The following is a 16,490-nucleotide window of genomic DNA, read 5'->3' on the forward strand; positions in this document are numbered from 1 at the left end:
ACTTGTTTTTTTTTATTTGTTTGAGATTTTGCAACTTTCTTAATTTGTTCATGACATTTGGTGTGCGAATTACGTCCGTGATAGTTTCTTTAAATTTTACCATTTCTAGTTGTTTGAGATTTTGTGACTTTCTTAATTTGTTCTTGGCATTTGGCGTGTAAATTACGTCCGTGACATATTGCCTAACTTTTCCGTTTCTGGTCGTTTCAGATTTTTTAGCTTTCTTAATTTGTTCTTGACGTTTCGTGTGCAAGTTACTTGCAAGAAAAATTGCCTAGTTTTTCCATTTCGAGTTGTTAGAGATTTTGTGACTTTTTTTTTAAATTTGATTTTGACAGTGATTTGGCGTACAAATAAGTTTTATGATAAATCACCAAAACTTTTAATTCCTAACTTTATATTTCCATTTATTGTTTCTTGATAGTGATTCTGGTACACATATAATATGAACCATTATGTTGTATGATTTTAGTAGACCACATGAACCTTCAAGCAAATCTTTTTTACCCAAAGCAACCCATTTCTTGATGAACTAGTCATAATATCCGGGTATATTTGTATGATATATTAATAACTTTATATGACCCTATTTAGATTTCCATCCATAGTTTATTAATTTTTTTTATTCGTTCAATATGTTCAATCTTTCTTTTTAATATCCACCTTTACATCTTGTTGTGAATCATTATTCTAATTAGTTCTATTTGCTTGTTGTAGATGTTGCAGTGACTCTGAATCTCAGTTTGATCAAAAGGACTTTGCAAATTCTTAAAATATGGATACAAAATCTATTACCAAAACCGTTAGCAGCAAATCACCAGGAGAAAATCTTAGCAATTTAGAGCCAACAACTCCAACAAAATCCAATGAAAAGAAACCTGAACCTGAGCCCAAAAAGTGTCAAAAACATCAAGAACCGTCCGATCAAGAAAAACCTTTAACGGGACAAAAAGAAAATACTAGCGCAAGCGCAAAAACGAGTGAAAAAACCGAGCTTGTTGAAAGTGGTAAAAGTAGTATGTGTAGGGGAAGTACAAGTACTGATGTAAGTGATGAAAGTAGTTGCAGTAGTTTAAGTAGTAACATGAACAAACCCCACAAATCAAACGATTCAAGATGGGAAGCGATCCAAGCCGTTAGATCAAAAGACGGGGTTTTGGGTTTGAACCATTTTCGGCTGTTGAAACGGTTAGGTTGTGGTGATATTGGGAGTGTTTATCTTTCTGAACTTAGTGGTACTAAATCTTATTTTGCAATGAAAGTTATGGATAAAGTGTCGTTAGAAAGCCGTAAGAAACTGTTGCGGGCCCAAACGGAACGAGAGATTTTGCAATCGTTGGATCACCCGTTTCTTCCAACTTTGTATTCTCATTTTGAGACCGATAAGTTCTCGTGTTTGGTTATGGAGTTTTGCCCTGGTGGTGATTTGCATACTCTTAGACAAAGGCAGCCCGGGAAGCGGTTTTGTGAACAAGCTGTAAAGTATGATTCTTTCTCTCTTTTGTTTTATCTTTTCATTCTTTAGATTTATTATTATTAGAGGTGGTGATTTAGGGGTCTAAACAAGACAAGTCGAGTTGAATTAAGGCCTTGTTCTACTAGGCTCGAGCTCAGCTTGGCTCGTGAGTAGTGTTTCAAGCTCAAGTTTGATCGTTTATTTTTTTATTAATTAATTTATATAGCTTTGTAATTATTTTTCATGTATACTTTAATTATAAGTTTATATATTACATAAGTTAGTTATAATAATAATTATTGTAAAAATATATTTAATATATCAAATAGAAGTTGTTTAAATTATAGGCTTGTAAGCTTGTTTAGGCTCACGAGCAAGATTGAGCTCGATAATGCCGATCTCAGCCCAAAACATGCTTTGTCCAGAACTATTACGAAATAATATTATGCATTATTATCATACATAACATTTTCTCATACCTACCAATTTCATAGTGGATATAATAAAATCAGTTATAGCATGCTGTTTCACTGAATAAACGAAATGGAAAACGACTTTATTAGTGTGAAATTGTGACTCAATGCATGTCGTTCACTTTGTTTATCAGTGAAACATGAAATAGGTAAATATGAGAACTTTTTGTTCATTGAAATAGTAAGTAAGATATTATGAAATATGGAGGGGTAAATACGGAGCTCCTTGATGGTGTTCCTGAGTGAGTTAGGCCTGGAGCGTCAGGATCAGTATGGACGGTTGATATCCCGTCTCAGGAAGCTCATTCAGGTATTGGGGGTTGTTCCAAACGCTTTAAAAAAATATCCCCGGTTTTAATAAATTTGATTATTTAAATTATTGAAGTCACAAAAAACGCACACCCAAACACCCTTAAGGTAGTTACGGGTGATAGTTCTCTTTTCGGTATGTGGTTTATAGTTTCCTTGCCTTGCAATTATTTGGGCATGTGGTAGTTAGAGCCGAGGTGGCAAAATGGACATGTCAAACATGTTTGGTAACAGGCCAGACTGGCAGCCTTTTTACGTCAGGTCTAAAACTTTATATTATTTATATAGCAGCCCAATATTTTTTTGAATAAAATGATTTACGAGCTTCCAGTTTATGCGTTAACAGTACACCACCTTACTGAGGTGGCAGTTTCTGACACGACCCAAAACACGACACGAGAACGAAACAGAATAATTATCAATCAAATTTAATAAACAGGTTGTATCCGGGTTCACCTGTTTAACCTAGGTCGATACACCATCCCGTTGAATTTAACATTTTGACCCAACAACCCGTTTACAACACATATAGAGCCTGATTACTGCCTGTTTACAACATGCCAACCCATCTTACTCATTTATATAAGTTGGTTTAACCGGTCAGGTACAGGTTACACAATCTAAGTGTGTCCGGGTTAGGATTTGATATCTTTGACACACATAAATGTATGGACCGTGCCTGAGTTCAGCTATTCAACTCACCAGCCTGTGATACCCGTTTGACTTTCAACCTGCTTTGTTTGACCACATACCCGTTTGAGATAGAAATAACCTGAATCAGCCAGTTCGTAAATATATCTATTCTTGTATAGTTTTTTAATATCAAACTTTTATTGCAGGTTTTATGTTGCAGAAATTCTCCTTGCAATGGAATACCTCCACATGCTCGGGATCATTTACCGCGACCTAAAACCCGAAAACGTTTTAGTCCGAGAAGACGGCCACATAATGCTCTCGGACTTTGACCTTTCACTTCGTTGCTCGGTTAGCCCAACGCTTATCAAATCAGCATCTCTCGACACTGACCCGCTCAGAAAATCTTCAAATTACTTTGCCCAACCCGCATGCATGGAGCCCACTTCATGTATCCAACCGTCGTGCGTGGTCCCCACATCATGTTTCTCTCCCAAATTCTTCAAGAGCAAATCCAAAAAAGAATCAAAAAGTGCAAGTTTAAAACAGAAAACAAAGCCCGAAATCCGACACCAAGTCACCCCGTTGCCAGAGCTCATGGCAGAACCCACCGGGGCCCGTTCCATGTCGTTTGTCGGGACCCACGAGTATTTAGCTCCCGAGATTATTAAAAACGAGGGGCATGGCAGCGCAGTTGACTGGTGGACTCTCGGGATATTTTTGTATGAGTTATTGTTCGGTAAAACGCCTTTTAAAGGGTCGGGTAATCGGGCCACTTTGATGAATGTGGTGGGTCAACCGTTGCGGTTTCCTGAGTCACCGGTGGTTAGCTTTTCGGCCCGTGATTTGATTAGAGGGTTGTTGGTTAAAGAACCGCAGTATCGGTTGGCATATAAACGAGGAGCTACTGAGATTAAGCAACACCCGTTCTTTGAAGGCGTTAACTGGGCTTTGATTCGGTGTGCTAGCCCGCCTGAGGTCCCGAGACCGGTGGAGTATGAGCGGGTGTCGGCGGGACCAGTGGTGGAATCCGGTGAGAAGAAGGGGGTGGCGGTGGCGGGTGCGGCTGCAACACCGGAGAAGAAGGGAGCTGATAATTATCTTGAATTTGATTTCTTTTGAATATTTTTCTTTTCGTTTTGTAATTGTTGATTTTATTTTTTTGTTGTTTTAAACTTGATCCGATTGTTGTCGTATAGTATTGGTTCTATGTGAAGAACACTTGCAAAGTATGTTGTATTTAAAAAGATGATACTTTGTGCAAAATGGTAAATTTGTTGTGTTTTAACTTTTGGTTCAATTTTACTTAATAAAAGAATATAGGGGGTTAAGGTTGGATATTAATAAAGTTAGGGGTAAAGATGAAACTAGATGTGCACAAAGCCACAAACTGGGTTTAAACTAGGTATTTTTTGACCGGGTAGGAACCGGACCTGACCTGGCAGACAAATATTTGTACCTACTAAAACCGGGTAACGTAGGGCCGGGTTCGGTTCCTACTTGAAAAACGGGTACAACCAGATTTTTTAAATTTTAATGATTAAAATATGTTTTTAACCGTTGGAACTGATTCCAGCGGCTATATTATTGTTTTTGAAACGCTGGGAACCGGTTATGGACCATAAATACACCTTCACATACTATAAATATGTAGGCTAGGCTTAGGTTTAATTTAACCACTTTAAAACGCAAACCTGCTCAAATCGGTAATCAATCCAATGGTGTCTAATGATGAAGTTGTTATGATAATCGAAACCCAAGAAACCCGAAGGTTTGGAACACTACGACTTGTGTGTTATGACGAACACAACAAAGATGGCTCGATGTAAATACTGTGGGAAGTTTCTGAAGGCGGTGTCAAATTCCACTTTGAGAAAACATACCAACAAGTAATGGCCGAAAAAAAAACGTTTAGACGTAATGAAAGCGGGAGAATCGTCCAGCTTTGCAACTCGCCAAAACAAAGCCTAATGGGCATAGTTGCGTAGAGAGTAGCATGAAAGACGACGAACGGTGTTGGTTATTTACTTTTTAATGTTAAATATAATGTTTATCATTTATGTAATAAAATGTTCGTCATTATGCTAAAGTGGTTGTTTATTATGGTAATGTTATTAATGTCTCATTGACCAACGACGAGGAGTATCTCTTGGGAAAGTGTCTTCTACACGTTAAGAATGAGAATGCAAGTAGAGGTGCACAAGAACCGGGTCTTGATTTTTGGGACCGCGCTAAGGATAAATTTGATGAGGAGATGGGCTTTACAGCCGGGCGTACAAGGAATCAAATACCAACAAAGAAGAATCGTATAAGAAGAATTCTTCAAAAGGTTTCAAGAGCTATATTATGCACGGTGGGCTGAATAGGGATTTGGGGATATTTTGAACGAACACCGACCCTGTGTTATTGAAGAAGCATGTGTGCTTTGTGCAAGGGAAAATGGAAGACCTTTTGGTAAATTAGCTATTTGGGAGTTGTTCGGAGTTTGGTAAACCAAGAGTGGTTGAAATTTAAATGTTGTTTAGTAGTTTAAGTAGTTTAATTTTAAGTTGGATTGTTGTTTAGTAGTTTAAGTTATTTAATCTTAGTTCAAATTTCTTTGAGAGACTTGTTGGAAGAAGCCAAAGCATTTTTTAGCAAACTTTGATCGATCTCATGCATATCCAAATTGTCAAAAATTTCTTGTATCAAACCCTCAACCCCCGGGAGCATTTACAAATAGGTTTAAAGCGACGACACATGTAAAAATCAGAGCTATTTCTTAAAAATATTTTCTAAATTTATCTTCCATCAGTGAACTCATCTGTGAGAAAGCATGACTTTTATACTTATAATTTTTAAAAGCTTAAGACATAAAGTACAATTCGAAAATCATACAACTACTAGTGGGATAGTAACATCCGATAATCTAGTGGTTGCGGTTTTTAAAATGCCAAGAAACTTGGCATTTTGTTATATGGTGGTCCAAGCTTCATCCGGAAACATATCAGCCTCAAAAACATTCGAAAGAGTACGATGAAAGACTTTTAAACAATCTTTTTGTTTTATATCACACTCGCGCATATGACAAGTCGAATTTCTACGGGTGGGTACGTCCCAATTGAGACCTAAAGCTCTTTTACCCGTTTCTTTACATTTGCCACTTCTAAAAGTATCTTATAACAATAATCTAAAAACTTTTATACCTTCCGCAATGATATCATTCTTAAGCCCATCTTGAACAACTAAGTAAATAATATGAGCGACATAGTGAGTATGGAAAAAGTTGTCTTAACAGGGCGGTTCGTGCTTTATTTTTAGTTTCTCAACCGCCACGGTATTGCTTGTGGCATTATCAAAAGACATTGAAAATATTTTTCTTTTTAAATTAAATTTGTTATTATATAATCAAGAATTGTAAACAATTTTTGACCGATATATGGATACGGAAAGTTTTCAAGCGCGATGGTGCGTTACATCATTTGCCAAGATACCAGATTGACCCAACGAGCGGTGACGCAAAGGTATGATTCCGGTAAACCATGTGGCGCCGACCAGACATCACTAGTTAGGCTCACACCGGTTTTTAAAGTTCCAAAATATTTAATTAAATCACTTCTTGCATAATTCCACAATTTCAAACAATGACCTCTAAAGGTTAGTACGACTTACGACTTATGTGAGTGTAGCGAGGTTGAAGCGTCTCTCAAAACATGGTCGTTAACCATGGGTTGTCAAAGTGGTTAAACGGCAAAGCCTATTGAATCACGAATTTCGTCATTCTATCATGAACCATTTTCATGTTGTAACAAAATATTGTACCATCTCTACACTTTTCGGCCTAGCCTGATTCTGGAATTTCTTTTAACGCAATGCAAAACTTTCTTACGATACGTTTTATTAAAGTTGAGTTCGAATATTGCTTCAAAAAAGTGCCACAATATTTGCAACGGGCCTTAAGTTCCCCGCCTTCCAACTCCACCAAATCCCAATTGGCCCACACTTTCGGGTTGCGTTTATCTGGGACGACCCTTTTAACCTCTGGGGCGCCGAGTACACCGATCGGGTCCATAAAAATTAATGAAGAAGCCGCCTTCTTCTTGCCTTTCGTTTTGCTTGCACTTGCCATAACTAGTGCTGGTGAGAGTAGAAAAAGTGGAGGTGCAGGTGAGTGTAAAGCGAGACATTTTTTTTGGTGTTTTTTGCGTTCGTTAATGCGTTTTTTGAGTTGGCTACTCAACCATTTGAGCTAACAACTATTTATACTAAGTGGGGTGGCTACAATTCTACAAACCAGTTCCAACGGCTGTTTAACGATCAAAAAACGGCTATGATGCCGTTGGAACTGGTTCCAACAGTAATATCTGCAGCTCTACCTGATGGAACCGGTTATTTCAGGTAGGAGCCAGAACAGGATAGGAACCGGAACCAGGTAATAATTGATTTAAACATATGGAGTGTGTAACCGGGTATGATTGAGTCTGGACCGGGTATGGGCCCACCGGGTACGACCTGGAACCAGTTTCGGGTTGGTTCTGTTAAACTAAAAATATCTATGGCTATTTTTGGTATTTGTATTGTAATTATTTTGTGAATATTCGGTAGTTATGTTTGATTGTATTTCCATAGCATGCTCCTGATTTATCTCCACCATTTGTATTATTTATAGTTGTACATTATACAATGGAATGAGGCAATTATGTTTCTTCCATGGTATCATACCACATAGCCTGATCTCGATCAGCCTCCATCCTTCCTTCACATATATAATTTTTTTTCCAGCCAATTTCTCACAATCATGGGTGACAAATCTGACCCCAAACCACAACCTCTTCATCCCGTTTACACGGTCACGAACATTCAACACAAGGTTTATCCGCTAGACGGTACTGAGGTCACATACCGGTCAAGCTTTTCAAGCTTCATGCCATTGGATACGTTGTGCTTCACCACATCGACGGTTCGCCGGCACCCAACAAATGTCCACTGAATATTCATCTTGGAAGAAGATTGATGCGGTTGTTTTGCAGTGGATCTATGGAACTCTCAAACATGACTTGCTAGTTCGAGTTCTTGAAGACCAGTCCAGTGCACATGAAGCCTGGGTACAGTCAAGAATCTGTTTCTAAACAACAAAGGTCCGCGAGTAGCCTTGCTACAGCACGAGCTCACCAACTTAACTCTATCTGCCATGCCGAATCTTGAAGCCTACTACCAACGTGTCCGCGAACTCGCAGACCAACTCATAGTGGTCGATTGTCCAATTACCAACACCCAACAGATCATTTACCTAGTCCGCGGACTGCCACGTGAATACGATGCCACTGCCTCCATTCTCAACCAATCCCTTCCGCCATGGGAAGAAGCCGTTGGACGATTACAATCCGAGGCACGTCGGATTGCGGCTCGCGACACCCTTTCCCCTACGCCGATGGTAGCCACTGCAATCACATCACCACAAGATAATAACAACCGGTGTGACAGCAACTCTCCTCATGACAATCCTAATCGCCGAAGTAACCCTGCTCGTGAGAACCATCATCGCCGTGAAAATACGTCATAATAACAATCGTTTTAGTAATCAGCGTGGTCAAAATCACTCCCAATTTAGGGGATACCGAACCAAACAATCACAATCTACACAGTTCTTGACTCCTCCTCCACCTTATGGGCCTCCACCATCTTACGGGTTATATTGGGCTCCTCCTCCATGCCCTTTTCCCACTCAACCATGGGCTTGTCAAATCCCAAGGCCTACCAACAACCCCTTAGCCCAAAAACCACAATCTTCGGCCCGGGCCCACTTAACCGAAACGGACCCACTCGAACGGACTCAACTGGCGAATGCTATTCATGGTCTATCTATGGATTCAGGTAGTGATAAGTGGCATATGGACACATGTGCATCTTCTCATGTCATATATAACCAAGGTAAACTCCATACATTTTCCTCGCATTCACCAATATCATCAATATTTGTAGGAAATGGCAATCGAATTCCAGTATTGGGATAAGGAACCTCCACTATTCCCACATCCTCTAAATCATTACTCTTAATTTCGGTCCTTTATAACCTAAATTTTATTAAAAATCTTATTTCTGTCCGCAAATTCAATATTGATAATTGGACTTCAATTGAGTTTGACCCTTTTGGTTTCTCTGTGAAAGATTTCAAGGATGGCACGTTCATGAGTCATCCCAACAGTACGAGTGACCTTTACCCACTCACCTTAAATGCTTCCGCCACCGCTTGTTTTGCTTCCGCTCAAGATTCTCCATTTTGGCATAACCGACTTAGACACCCGGGTCTACCCGTTATGGAGTTTCTTCGTTCGAAGAATTTTATTTCATGCAATAAAATAAACTCGTCATTTTGTTTGTCAGTCTTGTTAATTGTCGAAACATAAACGTTTGCCTTTTTCGGATTCCACTAATCGCACCTTTTGCCTTTTGCTATTTTACATTGTGACCTGTGGACATCCCCTATATTGAGTCATGCAAGTTATAAATATTACATGGTTTTGACAGATGATTTCACTCAATACACATGGGTTTATCCCTTAAAATTTAAATCCGAAGCATTCACTAAATTTACTCACTTTCATCAATTCGTTTTAAACCAATTTCACCTACCAATTAAATCATTTCAATGTGATATGGGGGGTGAATTTAACAACATCAATTTTAAGAACTTTGCCACCCAACATGACATGCAATTTCGCTTTTCGTGTCCACACATTTCCCAAAAAAATGGGAAATCTGAGCGCATGATTTGACGTTTAAATGAGATCATGTTCACTCTACTTACATATGCCTCACTTACCTCTTCGTTTTGGGGTAGAAGCACTTCACACGTCTTCATATCTTCATAACATTCTTCCTACAAAATTACACAACAACCAAACCCCCACCTCACCACTATACTTATGCCAACCGTCTTACGACCACCTTCGCGTATTCGGTTGTTTATGCTACCCAAATCTCTCTTCCACTCGTCCTCACAAACTTGCGCCGCGTTCCGCACCGTGTGTCTTCCTTGGGTACCCGTACAATTACCATGGATACCAATTCTTGGATATTTCAACCGGTGAAACAAAATTCCCTTTTGTCACTCCTTCAAAACCTCCCCCATCTCACTCCTTCCTAGACCCTTCACCCATGTTATTTACCCTACCCACATTTTTCCCCACTGTTAACACATTCCCTCACCAACAAAACCATACTACCACACCAAATACACATGAACCCCCCATCCCTACTCCATCTCATGACCCTAATCCTCTTAGCCAAGTACGTCACCACTACCCACTAAATATCCCACCTACCAACCAACCAACCAACCATCTCCTATCATACAACCACCCCTACCGTCTCCAACCTCACAGACCCAAACCCTCTATACTCACCACAACATCCTCTCAACATATCCACTCCGCCCATGCAAACTCGATCCCGAACTGGCATTTTCAAACCCCGTCAACCCATGTCGCTTCATACTGAAACTTCTCCACCCACTCCATCTATCTCCCTTCTACCTAAATCACACATCCCTACTCTCACCGACCCAAACTGGAAGGCTGCCATGACTAACGAATATGAAGCTTTATTGGAAAATAATACATGGGACCTTGTACCGAGACCAACCAGCGCACCAATTATACGTTGCATGTGGTTATTTAGGCATAAATTTAACGCCGATGGAACTTTGGAACGACATGAAGCTAGGCTTGTCGTTAATGGCAAAAGTCAAACTGCGGGCCTTAACTGTGATGAGACGTTTAGCCCTGTTGTTAAACCTACTACGATACGCATGGTGCTAAGCTTAGTTGTATCAAAAGCGTGGCCCATCCATCAATTGGACGTTAAAAATGCTTTCTTGCATGGGCATTTGAAAGAGACGTGTTTCAACCACCAGGCTTCACCTCCGACACGTACCCTCGATATGTTTGCAAACTTAACAAGTCTCTATATAGCTTGAAGCAAGCCCCGCATGCTTGGTATCAACAATTTGCAGGTTTTCTCTCAATATGTGGATTCACGAGTAGTGTTTGCGACACTTCGCTATTTATTTATCGAAAGGGTGATCAAATGGCTTACCTACTTTTATACGTGGATGACATTATCCTCACCGCCTCTAGCGACACACTACTACACAGCATAATAAAATCGTTTTTCGCTGAATTCAAGATGACCAGCCTTGGTAGATTACATCATTTCCTCGGTATCGCAGTCGAAAAACAGAAAACAAGTTTGTTTTTATCTCAGTCAACATATGCAGTCGACATTTTATCACGTGCCAACATGTCAACATGTAAACCCGCTAGCACTCCGATCGAAGTTGGGTCTGAACTGAGTGCTACTCACGGTGCGTTATTTATCAATGGCTCTTTATACCGAAGTTTGGCCGGTGCACTACAATATCTTACTATTACCAGACCAGACATCTCATATGCAGTTCAGCAAGTATGTCTCTTCATGCATGCCCCTCGTGAACCACACTTTCAACTATTATAACGAATCCTTCGCTATCTCAAAGGTACTCTCTCTCAGGGCCTTCTCATTACACCTTCCCTTCCACTAAATTGACCGCCTATTCGGATGCGGATTGGGGTGGGTGTCCCGACTCCCGCAGGTCAACCTCCGGCTACTATGTATATATGGGTGGAAACTTAATTTCTTGGTCATCGAAACGTCAACCTACAATCTCTCGATCTACTGCCGAGGCTGAGTATCGAGGAGTCGCCAACACTGTAGCCGAGATAAGTTGGATTCGTGATCTCATGCTTGAACTTAACGTCCCCATTAGACATGCCATGATCGTCTACTGTGATAACATTTCTGCAGTCTATCTATCCGCCAACCCTGTGAACCATCAACGAACCAAACATGTTGAACTCGACATACACTTTGTAAGAGAGAAGGTTCGTCTTGGCATCGTTAAAGTTCTACACATTCCGTCTGATTACCAATATACGGATATTTTCACAAAGGGGCTACCTAAACATCTATTCCAAAGATTTTGTTTCAGTTTGTGCCTCAGCTCGTCTATGGCTCAAACTGTAGGGGACTATTAAACAAAAAATATCTATGACTATTTTTGGTATTTGTATTATAATTATTTTGTGAATATTAGGTAGTTATGTTTGATTGTATTTCCATAGCATGCTCTTGATTTATCTCCACCATTTGTATTATTTATAGTTGTACATTATTCAACGGAATGAGCCAATTATGTTTTCTTACAGGTTCCACCGGGTCAGGTTTGGAACCATATTTTCTATACACCTCTAGATGAAACATTTGTTTTAGTCAAAGTTGCAATGCTTTATTTATATGTCCATTATATTAATAGGGGAGAGTTCAAATAAAAACTATTCCTTATATTTTAATCAAATAGCGATTAATAGACAACTATTCAGTGAGATACTGACCCTCAAGGATTAGTTGACATCTATACAGGATTTTTCATTTAATTTCATTTAAACATGAAGACACACTAGATGTGTATTGGTAACTTCAAACCTACATACGATTGAAAAATTGCATCCCATATGCCTTGGATATTGGGCATAATAGTTAACATGTTAAAAATAATCCGCTGAAATTACCTAGTACATTTCTTTATGTTATAATTATTATATAGTTTTGTTACCTAGATAAATTAGAAATAAAAGTAGAATACTCTAATTTAATCTAGAACCAAAAAACATCAAAATAAAAAGAACATATTCGAACAAAGAAAGGAACATCCTCATATGTGTCTCAAGTTCGTAAAATTAAAGTGATTCATCAAAAAGTTATGAAGTTGTACGGTAATTACTTAGCTTGACATGAAAACACTTTAATATAAAACTAGGGGCGCAAACAAGCCTAGTTTTTTCAAGTTCGAGTCTCAAATAAAGCTCGTTTAGTTATTGAGTCCGGGCTTGAGTCTTGTTTGTATTTAAGTTTTACCTATTTTATTGATTTCACACTACATGGTCGAACTCAAGCCGAGCCTTAGCTCGTTTAAGGTACTGTTGGCTCATTTAAGGGCTTTTTTTTTCAAAATACCAAAAAAAAAAAAATAATAACAAACGTAAATAAATTAAATATTGAATAATAAATGAATCGAGCCCGAGCTTGAAAAAAAATATTCATGGGTCAGGCTCGGGCTTTTAAAAAGGAGCTCGGATCAAGCCGAGCTCAAGCTCTCGTAAATTAAAACGAGCCAAGCTCGATGGCTCGGATTTGCTCGTTTGCACCCCTATACATAAACCAAAGAATTATGATAAACAATTATCAACTTTAGAGATATTAATTGTCGCCTTCAACCAAAGATCGGCCATTAATTTTAAACTCATGGTTGGAGGCTTGGGCAACCTAAACCATGTTTGGAAAAGAGAAAAACTATGTCGGAATTGCTTTATCATTGATAGTGTCGTCTTATCAACTAGCATAGTAGCAAGCGACCTTTTGTCAAGGACAAACTCAATGGTTCATACAATATTATCAATTATTATTGTGATATTGATTTTTAATCATCGACACTTTTAACGAAAACGTACTTTATAATTTATAATATTCTTATATAAATTTTATAATTAGACGATGCACTATGTGAGAAAGAGGGGGTGCCAAAGCATCCACTTAGGCAGGTTTTAGCGGTGAACGTCATACATCAACTGCCAAAAGGCGTGAAAAAAGGTTGAAGCAGTGGTAATGAGCGCGAGATGCTCTTTTTGAATGTTGGCACGCTTAGAAATTGTGTCTAATGGCTAATTCCTTGGCATGTAAGCATGACACATCATCAACATTTGAATGACGTTGGGCATTTGTTAGTTGGAGATCGTTGGGAAAAAATATGTTAGAAGGTAGGACTCTCACATAGCATTTCGTTATATGGGAGTTGAGACTGTTATCCGCCAATAAGCAATTGTTATGATTATTTAAGTTCAATTTTTTTTATATATAATTACAAAATTATAAAGCATAACCATATGTATAAATTAGTTATAAATTCGAACAAGGCTAGAGTTGAGCTTTGGCTATAAAGCTTGAAACGAACTTAAACTTTGTTTGGGTCCAAGAGCCTTTTTCGTAGTGTAATGTTTATATATCTAGTACCTAATTTTTTTTTATGGGAGTGATATATGAGGAGAGAACCCGACTTGTCACACATTCAAATTTCAAAGAATTACTACGGAAAGAAAAAATCTTGTCAAACTTTGCTATTCGCACCCACTTGATTCTACATGGTTAAATAAATGAGCCCGTCAAGTAAACAAGGTTGGTTGGTGTATGGGCACCCACTTGATTCTACGTGGGCAAGTCAAACTTTGCTATCTTCGTTTTCTAATGGATAAATTAATATCTTTCATAGTTATAATTTTTCAATAACTTTTTTATTAGTAAAGGCATCCGTAACAAAAGGTTTGTGCATGCTCGTTTGTAGACGCCGTAGAGGATAAACGAGAGTGAGCAAACGGCTTGCGTTGTGGGGTCATTGTGGGAAAGTTTGTCTCTACAAATTTGAGGACGGACAAGGAACTCACATATATGCGTGCGTGCATGCATGCATACATATTATATATGCAATTTTAATAATTTTTTACTGATATCTATGGAGGTTTGATGTTGTGAAAAAGTTGAAGGTTTTAAGAAAAAAATGTAATATAATTTGACACTGATGTGACGATTGGTATAGATTTATTAGACCATTCTCATTCATAAACCACCCCAACCCAAACCTTATTATAAAATTAATTTCTCTCTCTTCCACATACCCAACACAAACCTTTCACACTTATTAGCAACCCAAACTTCAATATTTTTTGTTAAATAAATATAATTTGTAATTGTTTTTTATTAATAATTGTTGTTTTTTTTATTAAAAGTGTTTATAAATATAAAAATAATTTCTTTATTTAAAAATAACCAATACGAAGTTGACAAGTGTCGAATAATGAATTATATAATGACATAATATTAGATTGTTTAGATAATAAGTTTTATCCGAAAAATCTTATGAACCAATACGGAGTTGACAAGTATCGGATAATGTATATCACTAATGATTAATATTTAGTTTATTATAAAAATATAGCAATCTTATGTTTTTAATAAAATTTATACATGTGTGTTCACAAAAAAAACTAAACAATACTGTGTTTTTTAGATTTTTTTAAAAACTTATTTATTAAAAGTTATTAAGGAAAAACATTTTTGGTGTTAAAATTAATTAGTATGAAAAGAAAAGAAAAAATAAATTAAAAGGTGAACCAATAATTTAGTGACATGTGGCCATGATGTGTAACATTTCGGTTTTTTCCATTTCATGTTTTGTACCCGACCCGGTTCGTGTCCGAGTTAATTATCAATAAAATATTTCTTTTAATTATTTCTTTTATATAACTATCAAAGAATGGCAAAAACAACCTTAACTAAACATTTGATCTTGTTTGCACCCAACTCAATAGACCAAGGACCAATCTTCAATTGTATTCAAATATTATAATAATAAAATAATCGTCTTTCTTCTTCCTCTCATCCCGTCACACCGTATACCCCCCCCCCCCATCTTTCTTGAGCCTTAATTCTCGGGTATAATAAAAAAAATTGATCTCACCAAATTGTTTATTTACTAAAAACGATCTCACCGACATATTAAACATGGAAAACGAATCAAAAATCACAGCTATTTCGGCCTAAATAAATCGCGGCTTAATCAACCCCTAAAGGGTTATATAAACACAATCATAATACAATTAAATTACACCACACATTCCTCTCAATCTCGCGATCATAAACCTTAACCTAATTACATCAAACGAAGCCGTCGGGACCTGTTTTCAACCCAAGCTCAGGCCGCAACCTGTTTGTTGTTCGTTAACCTGCAATTCGCAACAATAAACGGTAATTAATACATGGTTTATGCTCATTTTTAATCCACAATCAATAACTCTAAATCTAATTTTAACATACAACGAACGAATCAACGGATTTAAGATATAGGGCTTGTTATCATATTATGGATTAACAGTGTGTCTGTATATATTTTAGTATGCTTGATCTTGTAACGAAGTCAGACGCCTGCCCTGATGGCAGGTGCACGGGTTGTTAACTCCAGATCGGCCTGGGGACGCAGGTTCGAGCCCCCCAGGTCCGTTTTTGTTGGATTTATTTTTTTTAATAACTTTAAATCACATTTTAACCATTAAATTAAATATATAACTTTTAATAAACATTAGTTTAACGATTTCTATTATTCTTTTGCATTAAAAGTATAAATAAAATATTTGGGGATTATCAAATAATAATAATAATAATAATAATGGTAATATTAAATAAATAATAATAATAATAATGGTAATATTAAATAATAAATAACAATTAGAATAATAATTGAAAACCTTAAAAGACACCAAATCTTTCACACCGATTAAATCATAAAAATGACGTTGAAACTAATAATATCCTATCAAACTTAAATCGTTGTGTCCTATTAATTCTTTTCCTCATTTATTAATTATATTGTTAATATTAGGACCTTTTGTTGACGCATTTCAAGGAGCTTGACCATTTTATCTTAACTCTTATCGTCACTCTCATCTTCTTTAATCTACTCGATAAGGTAAGTAACTCACATCCCCCTTTTTACC

General features: G+C 37.5%; 1 protein-coding gene across 1 annotated transcript; it reads left to right on the plus strand.

Annotated features, from left to right (window-relative positions):
• Nucleotides 1-717: 717 nt before the first annotated feature.
• LOC143565402 (serine/threonine-protein kinase D6PK-like) lies at nucleotides 718-4,031 on the plus strand. Its single transcript, XM_077052386.1, has 2 exons — nucleotides 718-1,482; nucleotides 3,078-4,031. Exons 1-2 carry the CDS (start codon nucleotides 776-778, stop codon nucleotides 3,991-3,993), a joined length of 1,623 nt encoding a protein of 540 aa, XP_076908501.1. The 5' UTR covers nucleotides 718-775; the 3' UTR covers nucleotides 3,994-4,031.
• The last annotated feature ends 12,459 nt before the right edge of the window (nucleotides 4,032-16,490 follow it).

The sequence above is a fragment of the Bidens hawaiensis genome, unplaced genomic scaffold (assembly GCF_021521415.1).
Source record: "Bidens hawaiensis isolate Kalapana, Puna unplaced genomic scaffold, B.hawaiensis_p1.1 tig00022328_1, whole genome shotgun sequence".
In the NCBI taxonomy this organism is placed as follows: domain Eukaryota; kingdom Viridiplantae; phylum Streptophyta; class Magnoliopsida; order Asterales; family Asteraceae; genus Bidens; species Bidens hawaiensis.